This window comes from Equus asinus, chromosome 10 (assembly GCF_041296235.1).
Source record: "Equus asinus isolate D_3611 breed Donkey chromosome 10, EquAss-T2T_v2, whole genome shotgun sequence".
NCBI classification, from domain to species: Eukaryota; Metazoa; Chordata; class Mammalia; order Perissodactyla; family Equidae; genus Equus; species Equus asinus.
In genome coordinates, this window is record NC_091799.1 from 16,310,757 (window position 1) to 16,327,545 (window position 16,789).

At 38.3% G+C, this 16,789-nt stretch overlaps 1 protein-coding gene across 24 annotated transcripts in view; it reads left to right on the forward strand.

Annotated features, from left to right (window-relative positions):
* Positions 1 to 16,789, forward strand: part of FNBP1 (formin binding protein 1) — a 122,056-nt gene that overhangs the window by 68,330 nt on the left and 36,937 nt on the right. For all 24 annotated transcript variants that reach the window (XM_070518536.1, XM_070518537.1, XM_070518544.1 and 21 more), the window contains exons 5-6: positions 47 to 109; positions 519 to 623. In XM_070518536.1, coding sequence (XP_070374637.1) covers positions 47 to 109; positions 519 to 623 — 168 coding nt within the window. The remainder of the gene's footprint in view (positions 1 to 46; positions 110 to 518; positions 624 to 16,789) is intronic.

Genomic DNA, 16,789 nt, shown 5'->3' on the forward strand with positions numbered 1-16,789 from the left:
TGTGGGGAGCAGGGGTACTAATCGTGGTGTGTTTTTCCACCTCCAGCACTTTCACGAGGGCCGCAAGGCCCAGCAACACATAGAGACCTGCTGGAAGCAGCTCGAATCAGTAAGTGAAAGCACACAGCTCAAGAAATGTCTCTATAGATCTTCTAATTTGAATTTAAATTAAGCTTGAATCAATCAGTAAGGACAAAACAAAGACACTTAAGAAATGTCTTTAGAGATTTTTCTCATTTGAATTTGTTTCTAGAAACCATTATCTAGAGTAAAACATTGAGCCAAAAGAGCTCAAGTAGAGTATTTTTCTAAAAATCATATGGAAAGAGCAAAGAGGAGACAGTTTGGGTGGGAATAAATGCAGATTTTAAAATAACTTTGTGAAATTATGACATGTAACAAATCAGTTCAGAGAAGAATGGTCTTTTGGAGGTTTAGATAAAATCGTGTTTTCTCCTAGAAATCTCATGACCTCTTTAATAATTACTCTCCCTGCCACCCTTTTCCTTCGCTTTTAGAGTAAAAGACGATTTGAGCGGGATTGCAAAGAGGCTGACCGAGCACAGCAGTACTTTGAGAAAATGGATGCGGACATCAACGTTACAAAAGCAGATGTCGAAAAGGTGAGGCGAAAGTGAGCCTTCCGTTCGTTTCCTTTTTTACTGTTCGACACACATCCTCCCAGACTGACTGTCCTTAGTTCTCCTTTCTGAGGCAACCACAAAAGACCACTCAATTTGGGATCGTTTTCCCTTTGTGTCACCTGTCCTGGGAACCAGAAACTAAAATTTGGGGAATCTTCGTGTCATGATTTGAACAATTTATCGCTTTGTTTACTCACCAGGATGGTAACGGGGAGACGTAGACCCTGAAGGGACCGTGGGAGGGCGGTTTCCGGAGGTTGTGGCTTTCTCTTAATGGCTTTTCAAAGAAAAAGTGAACCCCTTGAAAGCTGGAGCAGACGTTCAGCACCATCTGGAAGAGCTTGGCTGCTCCTGAATGCTTCCATTAAAAAGATAAAGAGACTCCCTCCCACGGCTTGGCCTCACTTCTGGTTGATTCCTTCAGGTTGCTGACAGGTTGTAGTTGAGGCATTTTACAAGTCCTCTCAGAAGCCTTTCTCCAAATGGACTTGTGCTGGCAATGAAGAGCATTTCAAAGCTGGTACTGGCTCTTCTTGTGGTTGATATGTGTGTTTTCCCTAGAAGCTGAATTTGCTTGTTAGGAAGGTCATCAATATAGTGTAAACAAAATGAGGCAGTTGAGGAACAGTGTTCATTCATTACTGCCCAGGGCTGTTTTCATAGATTTCTTTCACTTCTGCCAGATGAGTTGGAGATGGGTTTACTTTGAAAATTGTGTGAATTAGTTATTTCGTTATTGCCCAATTCTCCCAGATTCCTTGCTTAAAGACTGTGTATATATATTAGTCTGCCTTCCTCTAAAATTACCTAAGATATTGAAATACACTATCTCGTATCTATATTTGATCTTGAGTGGCGATGTTGACTTTACCAAAATATATACTAACTTGTTGGTAAGTGTACTATAAATCACCATAAATTTGTCATAAGTTCTCATTAAAATAGCCAGCTCCTCCAAGTATTTAAAAGGTTATGCAATTAAAATAGATAGACCCAAAGTTTATCCAATAAAACAGTTTCGGTTAAATGAGGTGAAATCAGTGTGTGTGTCACAGAAACAAATCTACCACAAAAGTACACATTCTCTATCAAATATATTTTGTTATCCTCAATGTAAAACTGGAGTGATTTTTATTTGTTGAAAGACTTTTTAAAAGAAATAACTTTTAGTGGTCTTTTCTTGGTATAAAAGCTGTCCACGCTCGTTGTAGAAATATCTGAAAATACAAACAACTAAAGGGGGAGAAAAACTTTAAAACATCCAACTATTGCTAATAAAAGGGATTTTACGTTTCAGAGGCTTTTCTTTAAAAAAATAGTATATATTATCTCTGTACAATGTAAAGAAGAGCAAAAGGAACACCTGCTAATCTGCAGCCTGTCTTAAGAAATAAAGTCTTATTGGTGCCTTTGATGTCCCCCTCCCTAACTTCGTCCTTTTTCTCCCCACCCAGGTGCCTTGCTAAACTCTTTTTATTTCTCTTTTGGGTTTTCGGTAGAGACAGTCCTATCACCAGCAAATAATGGCAGTTTTATTTCTACTTTTTAAATCCTTATGCCTTGTGTTTATTTTTCTTATCTTGCTCTGCTGTTTCTGACCTCCATTGTGCTGGCAGAGCTGTCCTTGGGGACTTCCTTATCTTGTTCTTGATTACAAAGACAGCGCTTCAAATGTGTCCCCACTAAGCAGGATTTTACTATTCCCTTTAGCAGGTTAAGGGATTTCCCTTTTCTTTGTGTTTTTCCAAGAGTTTTTTTTAAGCTTGACTTGATATTGAATATCATCCAATACTTTTTTCTGCTTCCTTTAATCCATTAATGTGATGGATTGCATTAATCACTTTTCTCATATGGAACCAAATTAGCATTCCGGGGGCAAATCCAACTAGATGATGATGTATTATTTTTTTTATACATAGCTGAATTTGTTTTGTTAATATTTTACTTAAGGTTTTTACATCTATATTCATTGAAACTGGTCTATAATTTTTCTTTCTTATCTCTCCTAGTTTGCTTTACTTACTCGTTTTGGAAAGTTGCTCTTTTTTCTGGTTTCTGAAATAATATATGTGAGATGAAATTGTTCCTGAAATGTTTTGTAATAATTTGTTTTGGGAAAGTTTCTAACTACTGATTTGGTGCCTTTATCGTCTGCTTTTTCTTCGGTTGGTCCTGGTGGGTTATTTTTTCTGGGACTATATCTGTTTCTTTGTAAGGTTTCAAATTTATTGGGCAGAAGTTGCCCATAGTTTTCTCTCCCCTTAAGTTTTGCTGCGTACATTGTTGTGTGCCCTTAATTTCTTCCTAATATTGCTTATTTATACCTTTTATTAAAATCAGATTTCTAAAATCATTTTTATTAGTATTTTCCAAGAACCGAAATTTGTGTTTGTGGAGCTTCTCTGTTCTATTTTTATTCTCTATTTCGTTTAGTTTCTTTTTCTTCTTCCTCTTTTGTCAATGTATTTGGATTTATTCTATTGCCTTTTGGAAAACTTCTTTCTTCAATTGCTCACTTCATTTCAACTTTTCTTCTTTTTATAAGCATTTAAATAACAAATTTCCCATTTAAGTACTGTTTTATATAGTATTATTATTGTTCACTTCCAGATATTTTTCATTTCTTTCACTATTTAGTCTCTCCTATGATTTATTTAGAATCATATTTTAAAATTTCCAATTGATGGCATATTTAAACTTATCTTTTTGCTATTGATTTCTAATTTAATTGCATTGTGGTTGTGGAAAGCCTGACTTTGAGCCTTTTCTGTTTGTTGAGACTTGCTTTGTGGCCGGTACATGGTCAGGTTTTATAAATGTCCTATAAGTAAATGAAAAGAATGGGTATTCTCCATTTCTTGGTTGCCAAGTTCTACATATTTTCATTAGATCAAACCCGCTGGTGATCCAAATGTTCCCATTATTAAGGATTTTTTGTCAGCTTGTTGTAACATTTTGTGAGAAAGACGTGTCACTTCTTTGTCCTTTCTTTCTTTGTCTGTAAAGTGGGAACACAGAACAGGGTTGATGCGAGGTTTAGTTGGGTTAACATGTACAAGGCACTGCAAGCCATTTATGGCAGTGCCGGTGCTCCCTAAGTTAGCTATGATGATGATAATGGTGGAAGATTTGTCACTTTCTGCCAATTTTGCTCTTCTATGGTAAAGTTATTTTATCAAAAAATAAAGCTTAGAATTGTAACATCTTCATGTGATTTAATTTTTCTTCAGCGTGTAGTGATCTTTCTGCCGTTGTGCTCTGTGCTGTGAGGTCTGTTTTACCTGACGTTTACCGGCTCTTTCTTTGCGTTAGCATTTGCCTGGCAGATCTTTCCCATGCTTTTGAGTCTGAGTGTTTCTTTGTCCTCATGTTTAGATGTGTCTCTCATAAAAGGCATATATGGCTGGACTTCTTTTTAATCCAGTCTGAGAGGTCTGGATCCACGTATACCTGGAGAGTTTGGGTCCAAGTATATATACCACCTCTTTTTTTTTTTTTTGGTCTCACTTTTTCTATATCTCTTTCCCTCTTACTCTGACATTGTTTGTTTCTTGTCTTCTTGTCTTTTGAAATTTTTGTTTTGTTTTACTTTCTTCATTCCATTTTGCCCCTCTTGTCTTTTGGAGGTTATGTATTCGTTCTATTTCTGTTCTTTTGTTGGGGGGCCTCGACATTTTAACGTATGTGTTCAACCTAAACCATAACGTAAATCAGCATCTTTACTGATGTCCTCCCAAACAACACTTGACCAAAAGCAGCTTTCCTGGACAATTGCAATTTATTTTTGAATATTTTTGGTTCAACTACTCAAATTAGGCTTTAATAATTTTATACAATTCTATAAGTATTATTTGATTTTCTTTGTTCACAACTTCTTTTGTACCTGGGATCTTATTTTTTCTTCCCAAAGGGCACCCTTTGGAAGTTCCTTTAGCAGAGATTTATGACAGTAAAACCTCAGTTTTTGTCTGATTGGAACCATCTTCACCTCACTCTCGTTCTTGAAAGCTGATTTCTCTGTATACAGAGTCCTAGGGAGACTCTATTGCACCTGGAGGATCTACCTACGTCTCCTGGCTCTCATTTGTGCTGAGAAGTCACGGTGGCTGAGAGGTCAGAATAATTGTTAACCCTTTGAAGATAGCTTTCCTTTTCTTCTTGGTAACTATTAAGATCTATTTTTTTGTCATTGTTCTTCTGAAATTTCACTATGACGTATCTAGGTGTGAATTCCTTTTTTTATCTTCCTTTTGAGTCATTGAGCTTATTGACTCCAGATCGGAATTTCCTGACACCTGCCTATCCCTCATTCTATTATTTCTTCTGGAACTCTGATTATAAAGTAGAAGTTAAAACTGCCACTTTATATCCTCTATGCCTATTAACTTTTATTTGTATTTCCCATCTCTTTGTGTCTTTCTCTTCTTTGTTCCATGTAATTCTTTGAGATGCAATTTTCATTTCACTAATTCTCTCTTAAGCTATGTCTAATCTGTGGTTTAACACGTCCATTAAGTTTCTAATTTCAGTTGTTACATTTTCATTTCTGGAAGTTCCTTTTAGTTCTCTTTAAAATCCGTATTTTCATTTTATTTTCTTATCACTTCATCACACTTTTGTACCGTAGTTTACTTCTTTAAACATAGTAACACAGATTTTATATTCTCTATTTGATGAATTTCAGCATCTACAATCTTTGTGGGCCTGATTCTTCAGTTTGTTGTTTCTGTTGACTTGTTCATGGCAACTTGTTTCCTCATGTATTTTTGTGATACAAACATTTCTGCTATAATCCCATAAATGCATTGGTGAAAAACCATATGTTCTGGAAAAATACTGCTAAAAATAACAAACAGAGCTTATGGGAAAAGTAGGCATAGAAACAGGTTAGTCAGTACCTATAGAACTTTGTAACCAGAGCACCAACTAAACAACAATCCTAGTAAAACTACTAGCATTTGCATTGAACCTCACAGCCCTTGTCCTTCAAGATGTAGGTCCTTCATAGTATTAGGGCCTTCCGAGATGTAAGTCCTTGAAAGCACTTACTTCTAATAGAGACTACTTTCATCAAAGTGAAAAGTCTGATGCAGGATATAGCTTTCTGCATTTCTCCTTTGGTTTAACACAGGGGAAAATATCTTCCTAGTTTTTGCATTCATATTTCCAGCTTCACCAGATCGCCCAACAGAATGGAGATTGTAACAGTTCTTGAAGTCGCTAAGCCAACCACTGGTTGCAGTTCTGTAGATTTTTATCCTTTTTCTTCAGATCTGCATGACATTGCTAAGGCTTGCTGTTGTGAGAAAGCTTACCCATTATTGCTTCCAAACATTACTGTACTATGACAAATTGCACCTGGATTAGCAAGGCTTCTATGTTAAACCGACATCATTGCCCTGTATTTCAGTCACGTAGGAAGGTGTAAGTCACAGCAGAGAAACGTGAGAGGTACAGAGCAGACTGTGTGATATGAATGTCATTCCTCGGACTTGTATCTATCGTCTGGGTTTAAAGTGGTTTCTCCGGGGAGCTGACATTACCCGGGGGTCACTCCCAAGCCGGGAACGCATAGATCTAAATCTCCACCTTGGCATTTGGGATGCACCCAGGCTGTGTGAGTTCTGGCCCTTTGAGGTTCAAAAATTTCCGGGATGACGTTTTTCTTTGTTTTTCTCACTCAGGTTGGCTCCAAGGTTGTTAAGTTAGCAAGAGTGCAGTGGCTGGACCCAGTGGCAGCCTTAGGACTTTCGATAGGTACTGCCGAACTGCATGGCTCTCCTCAACTATTTCAACATTTCCAAGGATGTATTGTTTTTTGTTATACTGAGAGCATCATTTTGTTATTTTTATGGAAGTACTACTTACCTCCTCCCCAAGGATGTGATAAATTTCCTGATTTGGGCATCACAAACATTGAAGCTGATAGAGCAATGTCTAAACATTGGGATTCTGAAGTTATTTTGCTTATGAGTGTGACTTGAAGCACTGAATTCCCCAAAACAAACAGTGATTTGACTATTATATCCGTTTTTCGCTTTATCGCCTATGAAGCCTCTTGTCAGGATCAAGCTGAAAGGATGCAGTGTTTCATCCTTATCATTGTTTAGTGTCATTTGCCATTTCTGGCAGTCTTTGATCTAATATAAATGCCTTTTCCCCCAGTTTCCGCAAACGAGGAAATTATCCAGTTGTATTAGAAGGAACTCACCCTCCTTTTTCCAACAGTCAGCCCCCCAACACTTGGAATGGTGTGCCTGTGTTTACAAAGACGTTGTGACCGCTCCAGCTATAAGAAGGATGGCCTTTTCTAAATTGCTTGATGATACAGTTGATATGAACTATATGTGCATGCAGCTTCTAAACTGTTTAGGGCCTAGATATGAGCCTGATTTTCTTCTTCTCTTTTTGAAAAGTTAAACGCCCCTAATAAGGATTGGAACCACACCTTTCGTAAGCACCGTGTTCCAATCGCCTGCATCTGCCCGAGTCCACCACGGGCTGTCAGTAGACTTTTGCTCGTGTTCTGTGTCCAGGTGTGGCCAGATGTTTAGTGATTTGCATGCAAGAGGATATGTGTTATCCTGGAGGCACCCAATTCAACTAAAAGTAAATTTGTGCGTATAAGGTAGACATAAGAAAAAACGGGCAATGTTATCTCTGGGCAAGTGAACATATTTGGACGTCGTGTGATGCCGTGTTCCTTACAGGAGTGATGAGGAAAGGAAATAAGCTCAATGGAATGGTTTTTATTGATGATGAAAACTCAACGAACTATGTAGTCTCTTTTCCTTTGCCGAGATGCCACTGGCAGAGTTTTGAATTTGAAGACTTGAAACGAGTTCTGGTGATTTGGAACTGGTTGAGCTGGGTCCGTAAAAGGACCAATATGCGTTAGAACAGGTCATCTTGTGGCTCGTGGCCCCTGTGCTTAAGTCGAAGGTGAAACCAGACTCTTTCTTTCTCCCTCTTAATGGGGTGGAAAAGATAGTCCTTAGTGTCTGTTTCGTAATATTAGAAGTTGAAGGACTGCAAGGCAACATGGAAAAATCCAACCATATATGTCTTTAAAAAAAAATTAAAACGTGGAGGATAAGGCAGGAGTATTCTTTGCTATCCCACCCGCCCCCACCCCAGCCCTTCTCAGAGGTGACCACTCTTGCCACTTGATGTGTGTCCTGTAGACCTTTTTAAATAGGTTTTTATTGAGATGTAATTTACATATAATAAAGTGGCCACGTCTTAGAGTGGACAGCTCAGTGAGTTTTTACATATATATGAAATCATGTGCCATCACCCAAGATAGGGGACATTTCTAGGAGAGCCCAGCAGGCTCCCCTGAACCCTCCCCCAATGCCAAAGCTTACTCTGACCTCTATCATATATTAGTTAGCCTGTTTCTGTACTTCATACAAATTATATAATACAGGTTCTTCCATGTGGCTTCTTTAATTCAATTATTATCTTTGTGAGATTCATATTTTTGCTGCTTATGTTGGTAGTTTGTGTTGTCTATTTTTAATTGCTGTGTGATATTCCGTTGTATGGATATACCACAGTTTGTTTCTCCATTCTCATGTTGATGGACATTTGGATGGTTTCCATATTGAGGCTAAATTAAGAATAAAGCGCCGTGAGCATTTTTATACATGTTATTGGTGGACATAGTCTCTTGTTTTTCTTGGGTATACACCTAGGAGTGGAATCCTCGTGTGTTGTCAAAGAGCTTGACACAGTCGTTGTACCAGCTGACACTCCTTCGGCAGTTGCTCGTCATCCTCACCAACAATGGGTATTGTCAGTCGTTTTATTTTAGCCTCTTTGATGAGTGTAGAGTGGGATCTTATGGTTTTAATTTGCATTTGTATTTCCTTGATGAAAAATGATGGGGAGCATCTTTTCATATGCCTTTTCTGCCATTTGAATAACCTCTTTAGTGAAGTACTCAAATCTTTTGCTCATTTTAAAAATAGATTTTCTTCTTTCTGGTGTATACGTATTCTTTATATATTCCGGACATGAGTGTGTATATATATGTGTGTGTATAATACACACATGTGTATGTATAGAATTATACAATACATTTTTGTGTCTGGCTTCTTTTGATGAACACAAGTTATCAATTTAAATAAAGTCCCATTTACCCATTTTTTTTAAGGTTAGTACTTTTTGTTTTCTGTTGAAAATATCTTTACTTACTCTAGTAAAGCCTTTTGGTATGCCTTTAATCAATATGCGGGTGATCTTTTATTTTACGTGTACATGGATTGGAAGAATAAACATAGTTAAAATGTCCATACTACCTAAAGCAATCTACAGATTCGACGCCATCCCAATCAGAATCCCAATGACATTCTTTACAGAATTAGAACAAAGAATCCTAAAATTCATATGGGGCAACAAAAGACCCCGAATTTCTAAAGCAATCCTGAGAAAAAAGAACAAAACGGGAGGCATCACAATCCCTGACTTCAAAACATGCTACAAAGCTACAGTAATCAAAACAGCATGGTACTGGTACAAAAACAGGTGCACAGATCAATGGAACAGAATTGAAAGCCCAGAAATAAAACCACACATCTATGGACAGCTTATCTTTGACAAAGGAGCTGAGGGCATACAATGGAGAAAAGAAAGTCTTTTCAACAAATGGTGCTGGGAAAACTGGAAAGCCACATGTAAAAGAATGAAAATTGACCATTCTTTTTCACCATTCACCAAAATAAACTCAAAATGGATTAAAGACCTAAAGGTGAGACCTGAAACCATAAGGCTTCTGGAAGAAAACGTAGGCAGTACACTCTTTGACATCAGTATTAAAAGGATCGTTTTGGACACTATGTCTTCTCAGAGAAGGGAAACAATAGAAAGAATAAACAAATGGGACTTCATCAGATTAAAGAGCTTCTTCAAGGCAAATGAAAACAGGATTGAAACAAAAAAACAACCCACTAACTGGGAAAAAATATTTGCAAGTCATATATCTGACAAAGGCTTAATATCCTTAATATATAAAGAACTCTCGCAACTCAACCACAAAACATCAAACAACCCAATCAAAAAATGGGCTGGAGACATGAACAGACATTTCTCCAAAGAAGATATACTGATGGCCAATAGGCACATGAAAAGATGCTCATCATCGCTGATCATCAGGGAAATGCAAATCAAAACTACACTAAGATATCACCTTACACCCGTTAGAATGACAAAAATATCTAAAACTAATAGCAACAAATGTTGTAGAGGTTGCAGAGAAAAAGGAACCCTCATACACTGCTGGTGGGAATGCAAACTGGTACAGCCACTATGGAAAACAGTATGGAGATTCCTCAAAAAACTAAAAATAGAACTACCATACGATCCAGCCATCCCACTACTGGGTATTTATCCAAAGAGCCTGAAGTCAGCAATCCCAAAAGTCCTGTGCACCCCAATGTTTATTGCAGCACTGTTTACAATAGCCAAGACGTGGAAGCAACCTAAGTGCCCATCAACAGACGAATGGATAAAGAAGATGTGGTACATATATACAATGGAATGCTACTCAGCTGCAAAACAGAACAAAATCATTCCATTTGCAATAACATGATGGACCTTGAGAGAATTATGTTAAGTGAAATAAGCCAGCGAGAGAAAGATAATCTGTGTATGACTCCACTCATATGAGGAATTTAAAACTATGGACCAAGAATAGTTTAGTGGCTACCAGGGGAAAGGTGGGGTGGGGGGTGGGCACAAAGGGTGAAGTGGTGCACCTACAACATGACTGACAAACATTAATGTACAATTGAAATTTCACAAGATTGTAACCTATCAATAACTCAACAAAAAAATAATAATTAAAAAAAATTTTCATCATTGCTATTAAAATATCGTGCAATGGAAAAGCCTAGATAAAAGGAATCATTGCTTCCAACTCACACGTTTTTAAAGATCATGCTTAGAAGCACAGACTCTGCTTCTCCGTGACCCCATATCCCGGAAGCCCAGCGCCATCTGAATGGACAGGGAACAGAATGACTATTGTTCACTGTCACCTTGAGCAATTAAACTTCATGTATACATGGGGTGTTTTTGTGGTCTTGGAGTGTAGTGTGTAAGACATGGGCAAGAGACTACTTTTTAATGAGGTCAGTATTTCAAGCTTTACATAGTTTGGAGGTTACTTTTGAAGAATTGGAATTCTAAGTAATCTTTTTTTTTTTTCTGAGGAAGATTAGCCCTGAGCTAGCATCTGCCACCAATCCTCCTCTTTTTGCTGAGAAAGGCTGGCCCTGAGCTAACATCCGTGCCCATGTTCCTCTACTTTATATGTGGGACGCCTACCACAGCATGGCTTGTCAAGCGGTGCCACGTCCGCACCCGGGATCCAAACCAGCGAACCCCGGGCCGCCAAAGCGGAATGCACACACTTAACCCCTGCACCACCAGGCCAGCACCTAAGTAATCATTATTTTATAAAAATGTTTCTAGTAATTTTTTTCTTGCAGCTTGCTTCTGCTTGGTACAGCTTTTTATGCAACTAAATTCTGAATTTGTCTATTTCTATTTTCATATAGCCCCCATAACCCCAAAATGAGTTATCCCAACCTTTTTCTTTTAGTTTAAGGGAATTCTAGTGGAATCATGATTTCATGGTCTTAGTCTCATTTCTGAAAAACGTTTAACTTGTGGACGGAACTCCTAAGTTGTGAAGTGTTCACATTCTTTCATTCGTTCATTCTTTCCCCCGTCATTCACTGACTGTGTGCTGGCGAGGTGTGGGGTGGCACAGATACCACGTGTAATCCCACAATCGTTGACTCTAAAGAACTTGCCATTCGTTTTCTTCGTAATATTTAGTTCATTTGCCCCCTAACCAACTCTTGAATGACATTTTCGTGACAAAGACTTCAAAGTCAGGTTTTCTCTGTCACTCTGCTTTGGAATAACGTGCCAGACAAACTGGGATGAGAGAGGAACCTGATGTCTGGTTCTGCTGGTGCTACAGATGCTCAGTGTGGTGTTGGGACGAAAAAGGAAAAGGTTATCAAAATGAATGGAATGTGAACTAATATTTCCGAACAGAGAGAACAGTGTTTTCTAAATGCATGCATTAAACCGAGTTCATCCATGTCAGGCAATGAATCATTCCCTTTCTCTAATTCGCCTTGGCCTTGTGACTGTTGGCTCTTACATAATTTCTAAATGCAAAATAGGACATTGTTTAACGGAAGCTGCAGTTAGCGGTTACAAGTAACTGCAGAAATTGTTAGCGAGTTCAAGTTATGTTTTTTAAACTCCAGTGTCAATTTCTCCTTTTCTTATAGATCTAGTGTCATTTAACCTGTGTGATTCTTTTGCTGCTGGAGTCTTAATTTTGTGGGCAGTTGTTTGCCATGAAACAGCTAACTTGCCTTCTTTATTCAAGTTCATTGCAATTCTGAGAGCTGACTGACCAGAAGTCTTCTCTATACAATTCGAGAGGTTTCCTTCTTTGGCTTACTCAGGAGTTTTATTACATAACCTGATTTGAGGAAATGTTTTAAAAGCTAAATTAAATTAAAATCCTGACCATAGGCCCTTAGAACAGTGTATCGGTTTCTTAGGGAGCTTGCATTCTGTTTTTGTATGATACTATGGCTTCTAAATATATTTGGCTTTGCACATTATGAGCTTTAAAATTCTACGTGGATCTCCCTCTTGTGAAGTAAAGTAGGAAATTCTGAGTCATTTATGAATTCAGGTAGAATTCTAAGTATGTGAGAAAACTTCATGCTTCTAATTACGGTAAAATGTACAGGTACAATTTTTTGTGTGTCATATGTTACATAATAGAATATTTTAAAGAGAAAATAAAATTATAGTGAAGAATCTATGCCAATTTTAAGCAAGAATGAAGGAATTTACTTTGAATGATTATCAGTTTGATAATTTGATAAGTAAATGAAATTTGGCAGTTTAGAAAGTTGTCTTCAGTGGGAATCAGTGTTTCTGATCTGTGAAGCCACGGACAGGGTTGCGTCGGTTCTGTTCTAACTGAAGCCAGCTGAGTAGCAGAGTGTTAAATTTTTTGACCATTTGGGGAAACAGTCTCTAGCAAGATGACGACTTTAGTTATTGTACGTATAAGGAATTGTACTATTAAATTTTTTCTCTGCCCTTGCTGTAACCACGAGGTTGACATCTTTATTGAACGTGTTAATACCTTGAGTGCTTTCCCCGAATTTGTTTCATATAAAATGTCTGACTGGTTATCTGAAGGAATTGTTCACTGTAGCAGTTTAGAAAACAAAAATTTTTTTAAAAAAGAGGAAGTGGTTAGTATGAATGCAGGAAATAAATTTTGCAACTGCAGCTTGATCTTTCAGTTTAAAGTGCTTTTTATTTAGCACAAGAGAACAATAGAATTATAAAGAGAGAACAAAAATTGGATCTTGTTGCTGTAACTATTCTTTTATAAGTGGATCAATGTTCAAATCAAAGATTCTAGAAAAGACACTTTGTTCTTCTCTGGTTTGTGTGTATCCTGTAAGCGGTCATATCTGTGGAGTTCGTATTTTGTTTATTTTGCCTCTCATTGTGCCTTTATTAAATGAACATTCCGAATGGTTTTGATTCTTAATATTTGTCTTCAGTAATAATGGATACGTTTTCATCTTTTTTTAATTTAATTTTTGTTGAGTTAATGATAGGTTGCACTCCTGTGAAATTTCAGTTGTACACTATTGTCTGTCAGTTGTGTTATAAGTTCACCCCTTCACCCTTTGTGCGCACCCCCACCCCCCCTTTCCCCCGGTAGCCACTAATCTGTTCTCTTTGTCTGCATTTTTAAATTCCTCATATGAGTGGAGTCATATGTTTTCATCTTTTGACTCTTCCCACAGGAAATGGAATTTAATGGAATTTTTCTGCAATTATTAGATGTAGAATAGCTGTGTTTTTACGTGGAAACAGGACACCGCTTTGGGCTATGTCATAAATGAGTATTAGTAGGATGAGGTTTTTTTTTTTTTAAGACTATGACTCTCAATATTAGTTTTACCATTAAAAATGAATTTGTGCTAGGAATATTGAAACAAAATTATTTCCTATGGCTAAATGTTTCACCGAAAAGTACTCTAAAGTTGTGTTCAGCACTACGTGTCAGTTCATTTGCTACCAAAGAATGCTCTCTCTTTATTCTTAATATAATTTTCACTTCTTTCTTTTTGAAGTAAGTGGTTTTGGCACTAAAAATGGGGTTTGGTTAAATAAACATCTAAAAGAAACAGGAAAGTCAAAACTTCAAAATCTCAGAGTGTCAGAAATGTTGGGGGTGGAGGTGCCGCCGAGAGTGAGTTTCCATGAAGACTAAATGCTTTCAAAAGCCTCTTCAATGAAACCGTTTCAGTGTGCATTTGCCGTTAAAATGTTGACGTGAGACTCCTTCTTCGCTTTGCTTTAGTATTCCTAAGCACATAACCACTAACCAGCCTCAGCGTTCACGTGCGAAAGAGCAATGGAGCAGAGGCACGCGACAGGTGCTTCTCCTACCGTAGGTCTGAAGATGGAAGTGTACTCAAGAAATATAACACGAATGAAAATAGTCACATATATTCATAGTATGTGAATATGTGAATATAAAATAAAAGTGAATTAAATTAAATTAAAATAATATGAACTTATTTATGTGTGTGTGTGTGTGTGCGTGCGTGTGTGTGTGTAGCTTCAAACACTTGGCACTTACCATGTGGCCCCACACTGTTCTAACGGCTTTCATAGGGCAACACATTTGATAAAATATTTTAATTTTCGCTGATAGTCAGTGGTCTAGCTTGGCCAAGAGTTTGTTCTTAATCTCAGTTGATACTACACAGAAGTGAGTTCGGATCTTGTTTCTCTGCCCCTCACCAATGGTATGGCAGGAGGCAATTCACTTAATCTCTGGGCCTGTTTCCTGTTCTGTGAAATAAGGATAATATTAGACACCTCGAGGGCTGGTTGTGGGGTTCCACTGGTGTGTGATGTGTGTAAAGCAGTGGCCTGTTTTTGGACTGCACTTCATTAGTTGACGCTATGATTGTCATTTGTATTTTGCCTGCTTGCGTCCTTCTCCTTGGAGTCCTTCTGGCTCCTCCTTCCTCAGTTCTTCCCGCTTCAACCTCCTGTGGATCATTTGAGTATAGTTTGAACAATCTAGGCATCACAAGAATATTTATTGAACAAATAGTGCATAGTATCCATAGGATTACAATAGATACCTTTCATGAGAACCCTGGTTAGCAAATATGATGAGATGGAGAGACAAGAAAAACGTGAGTCCACTGGGGAATGAGATAGAGTATCAGTTACAGATTGTTGGGATAGGCCTGAAGGAGGAATTGGGACTTGAATATGCAGGATGAGCAGAAATTGAAAAGATGGAGCAGAGAGAGAGCAACTGAGCTGGAGAGAACTTCATCCAGGGCACTGAGGGAGACGCGTTGCTGATGTTGACCTGCCTGACAGAACAGGGGACCGAGCAGGATCTAGATGGGGAGGTGAGATGAGAACAGATTATGAAGGATAGTAAGAGCAAAACAGTGGAGTGGATGTGACTCTGATGAAATGCTATTGAACCTGCTTCTCAAAAAACTTACATTGGAAAAGTGTTTTATATTTTCTAAAAGGGTTTCAATCCTCCCTATAACTCTTTTATCCCTTTATAGATAAAAAGAGTAGAGCTATAAAATGCTAAATTGCCATTAGCCTAAAGTGGCCCTGATGGATATGGCACAGCTCAGACTGGAGCACTTTTCCATGCCTCAAGTTCAGTGTATTGCCAGGGTACCATATGACTTTACCACTGGATTACATCAAATGAGCTCTTTTCCCTTTTTTTAAAGATCGGCTCCTGAGCTAACATCTGTTGCCAACTTCTTCTCCTCCTTCTTCTCCTCCTTCTTCTCCTCCTTCTTCTCCTCCTTCTCCTCCTCCTTCTCCTCCTCCTTCTCCTCCTCCTTCTCCTCCTCCTTCTCCTCCTCCTTCTCCTCCTCCTTCTCCTCCTCCTTCTTCCCAAAGCCCCCCAGCACATAGTTGTAGACTCTAGTTGTGAGTGCTTCTGGTTGTGCTGTGTGGGACACCTCCTCAGCACCGCCTGATGAGTGGTACCATGTCCACGCCCAGGATCCAAATTGGTGAAACCCTGGGCCACTGAAGAAGAGCGTGGGAACTTAACCACTCAGCCAAGGGGCCGGCCCCTTAAATGAGCTCTTTACTCTTACCCACTGCTCTTGCCTGCAGAACTAGGCAGGTAATAGTGAGTTGGGGTAAGATGATAAAAAGCAGTTGACATGAGGCTTCAGTATTAGAAACCCAGTAAGGAGAGATGAGGACTGTACTGGACTAGGAGGCCCAGGGACCGTCTAAAAGACAACCATCTATTTGCCGTCCGTTCACATCTGTCCACACAGCTATAGCCATGTGATAATGCAGGCCAAGTATTGTTACTTATTGCATGTTATTCCTTTTGGGGTTAAATTTCCTCCTTCCTAGATAATAGATTGTTTTCATTTTTTTTTCCATGAGTGTTTGTGAGTAGTAACTTCTCTTTCTTTGTCTGAAATGTCTTTATTTTGTCCTCACTCTAGTGTGACAGTTTAGCTGGCTATAGAATTCTAACCTGACAGTTATTTTCTCTAAATGTTGAAATTTTGAAAATATCATTCCATTGTCTTCCATCATTGATTGTTCCCCTTTGGGAAGTTGGCTCTCTCCTTAATTGCATTTCTTTGTAGACAGTTGACTTTCCTCCCTAGTTGTTAAGACCTTGTCTTCCCCTTGGGTGTTCTTTGGCATCGCTGTGATGTTGCAAAGCATAGACTTTTTATTCTTAACTTACTCTTCTTGGGATTCCTTGGGGATTTGTTCGTTTTGTAAACGTAGGAAAATTCTCAGGCGTTAACTCTGCAAATATTACCATTCTCTCAAAGTGTAGGTTCCGGGACTCATATTGGATGTGTGTGAAACTTCTCATTCTATTCCCCGTGCCTCTTAACTTCTTTTTCGTTCATTCCACTTCCTTATCTCTATACTTACATTTCAGCTGCTTCATGAGTTCTCTTCAATTATTCTGTTGTTTAACTCATCTGTTAAGTTCTAAATTTCAATGATGGCATTTTTTATTTCTAGAAGTTCCATTT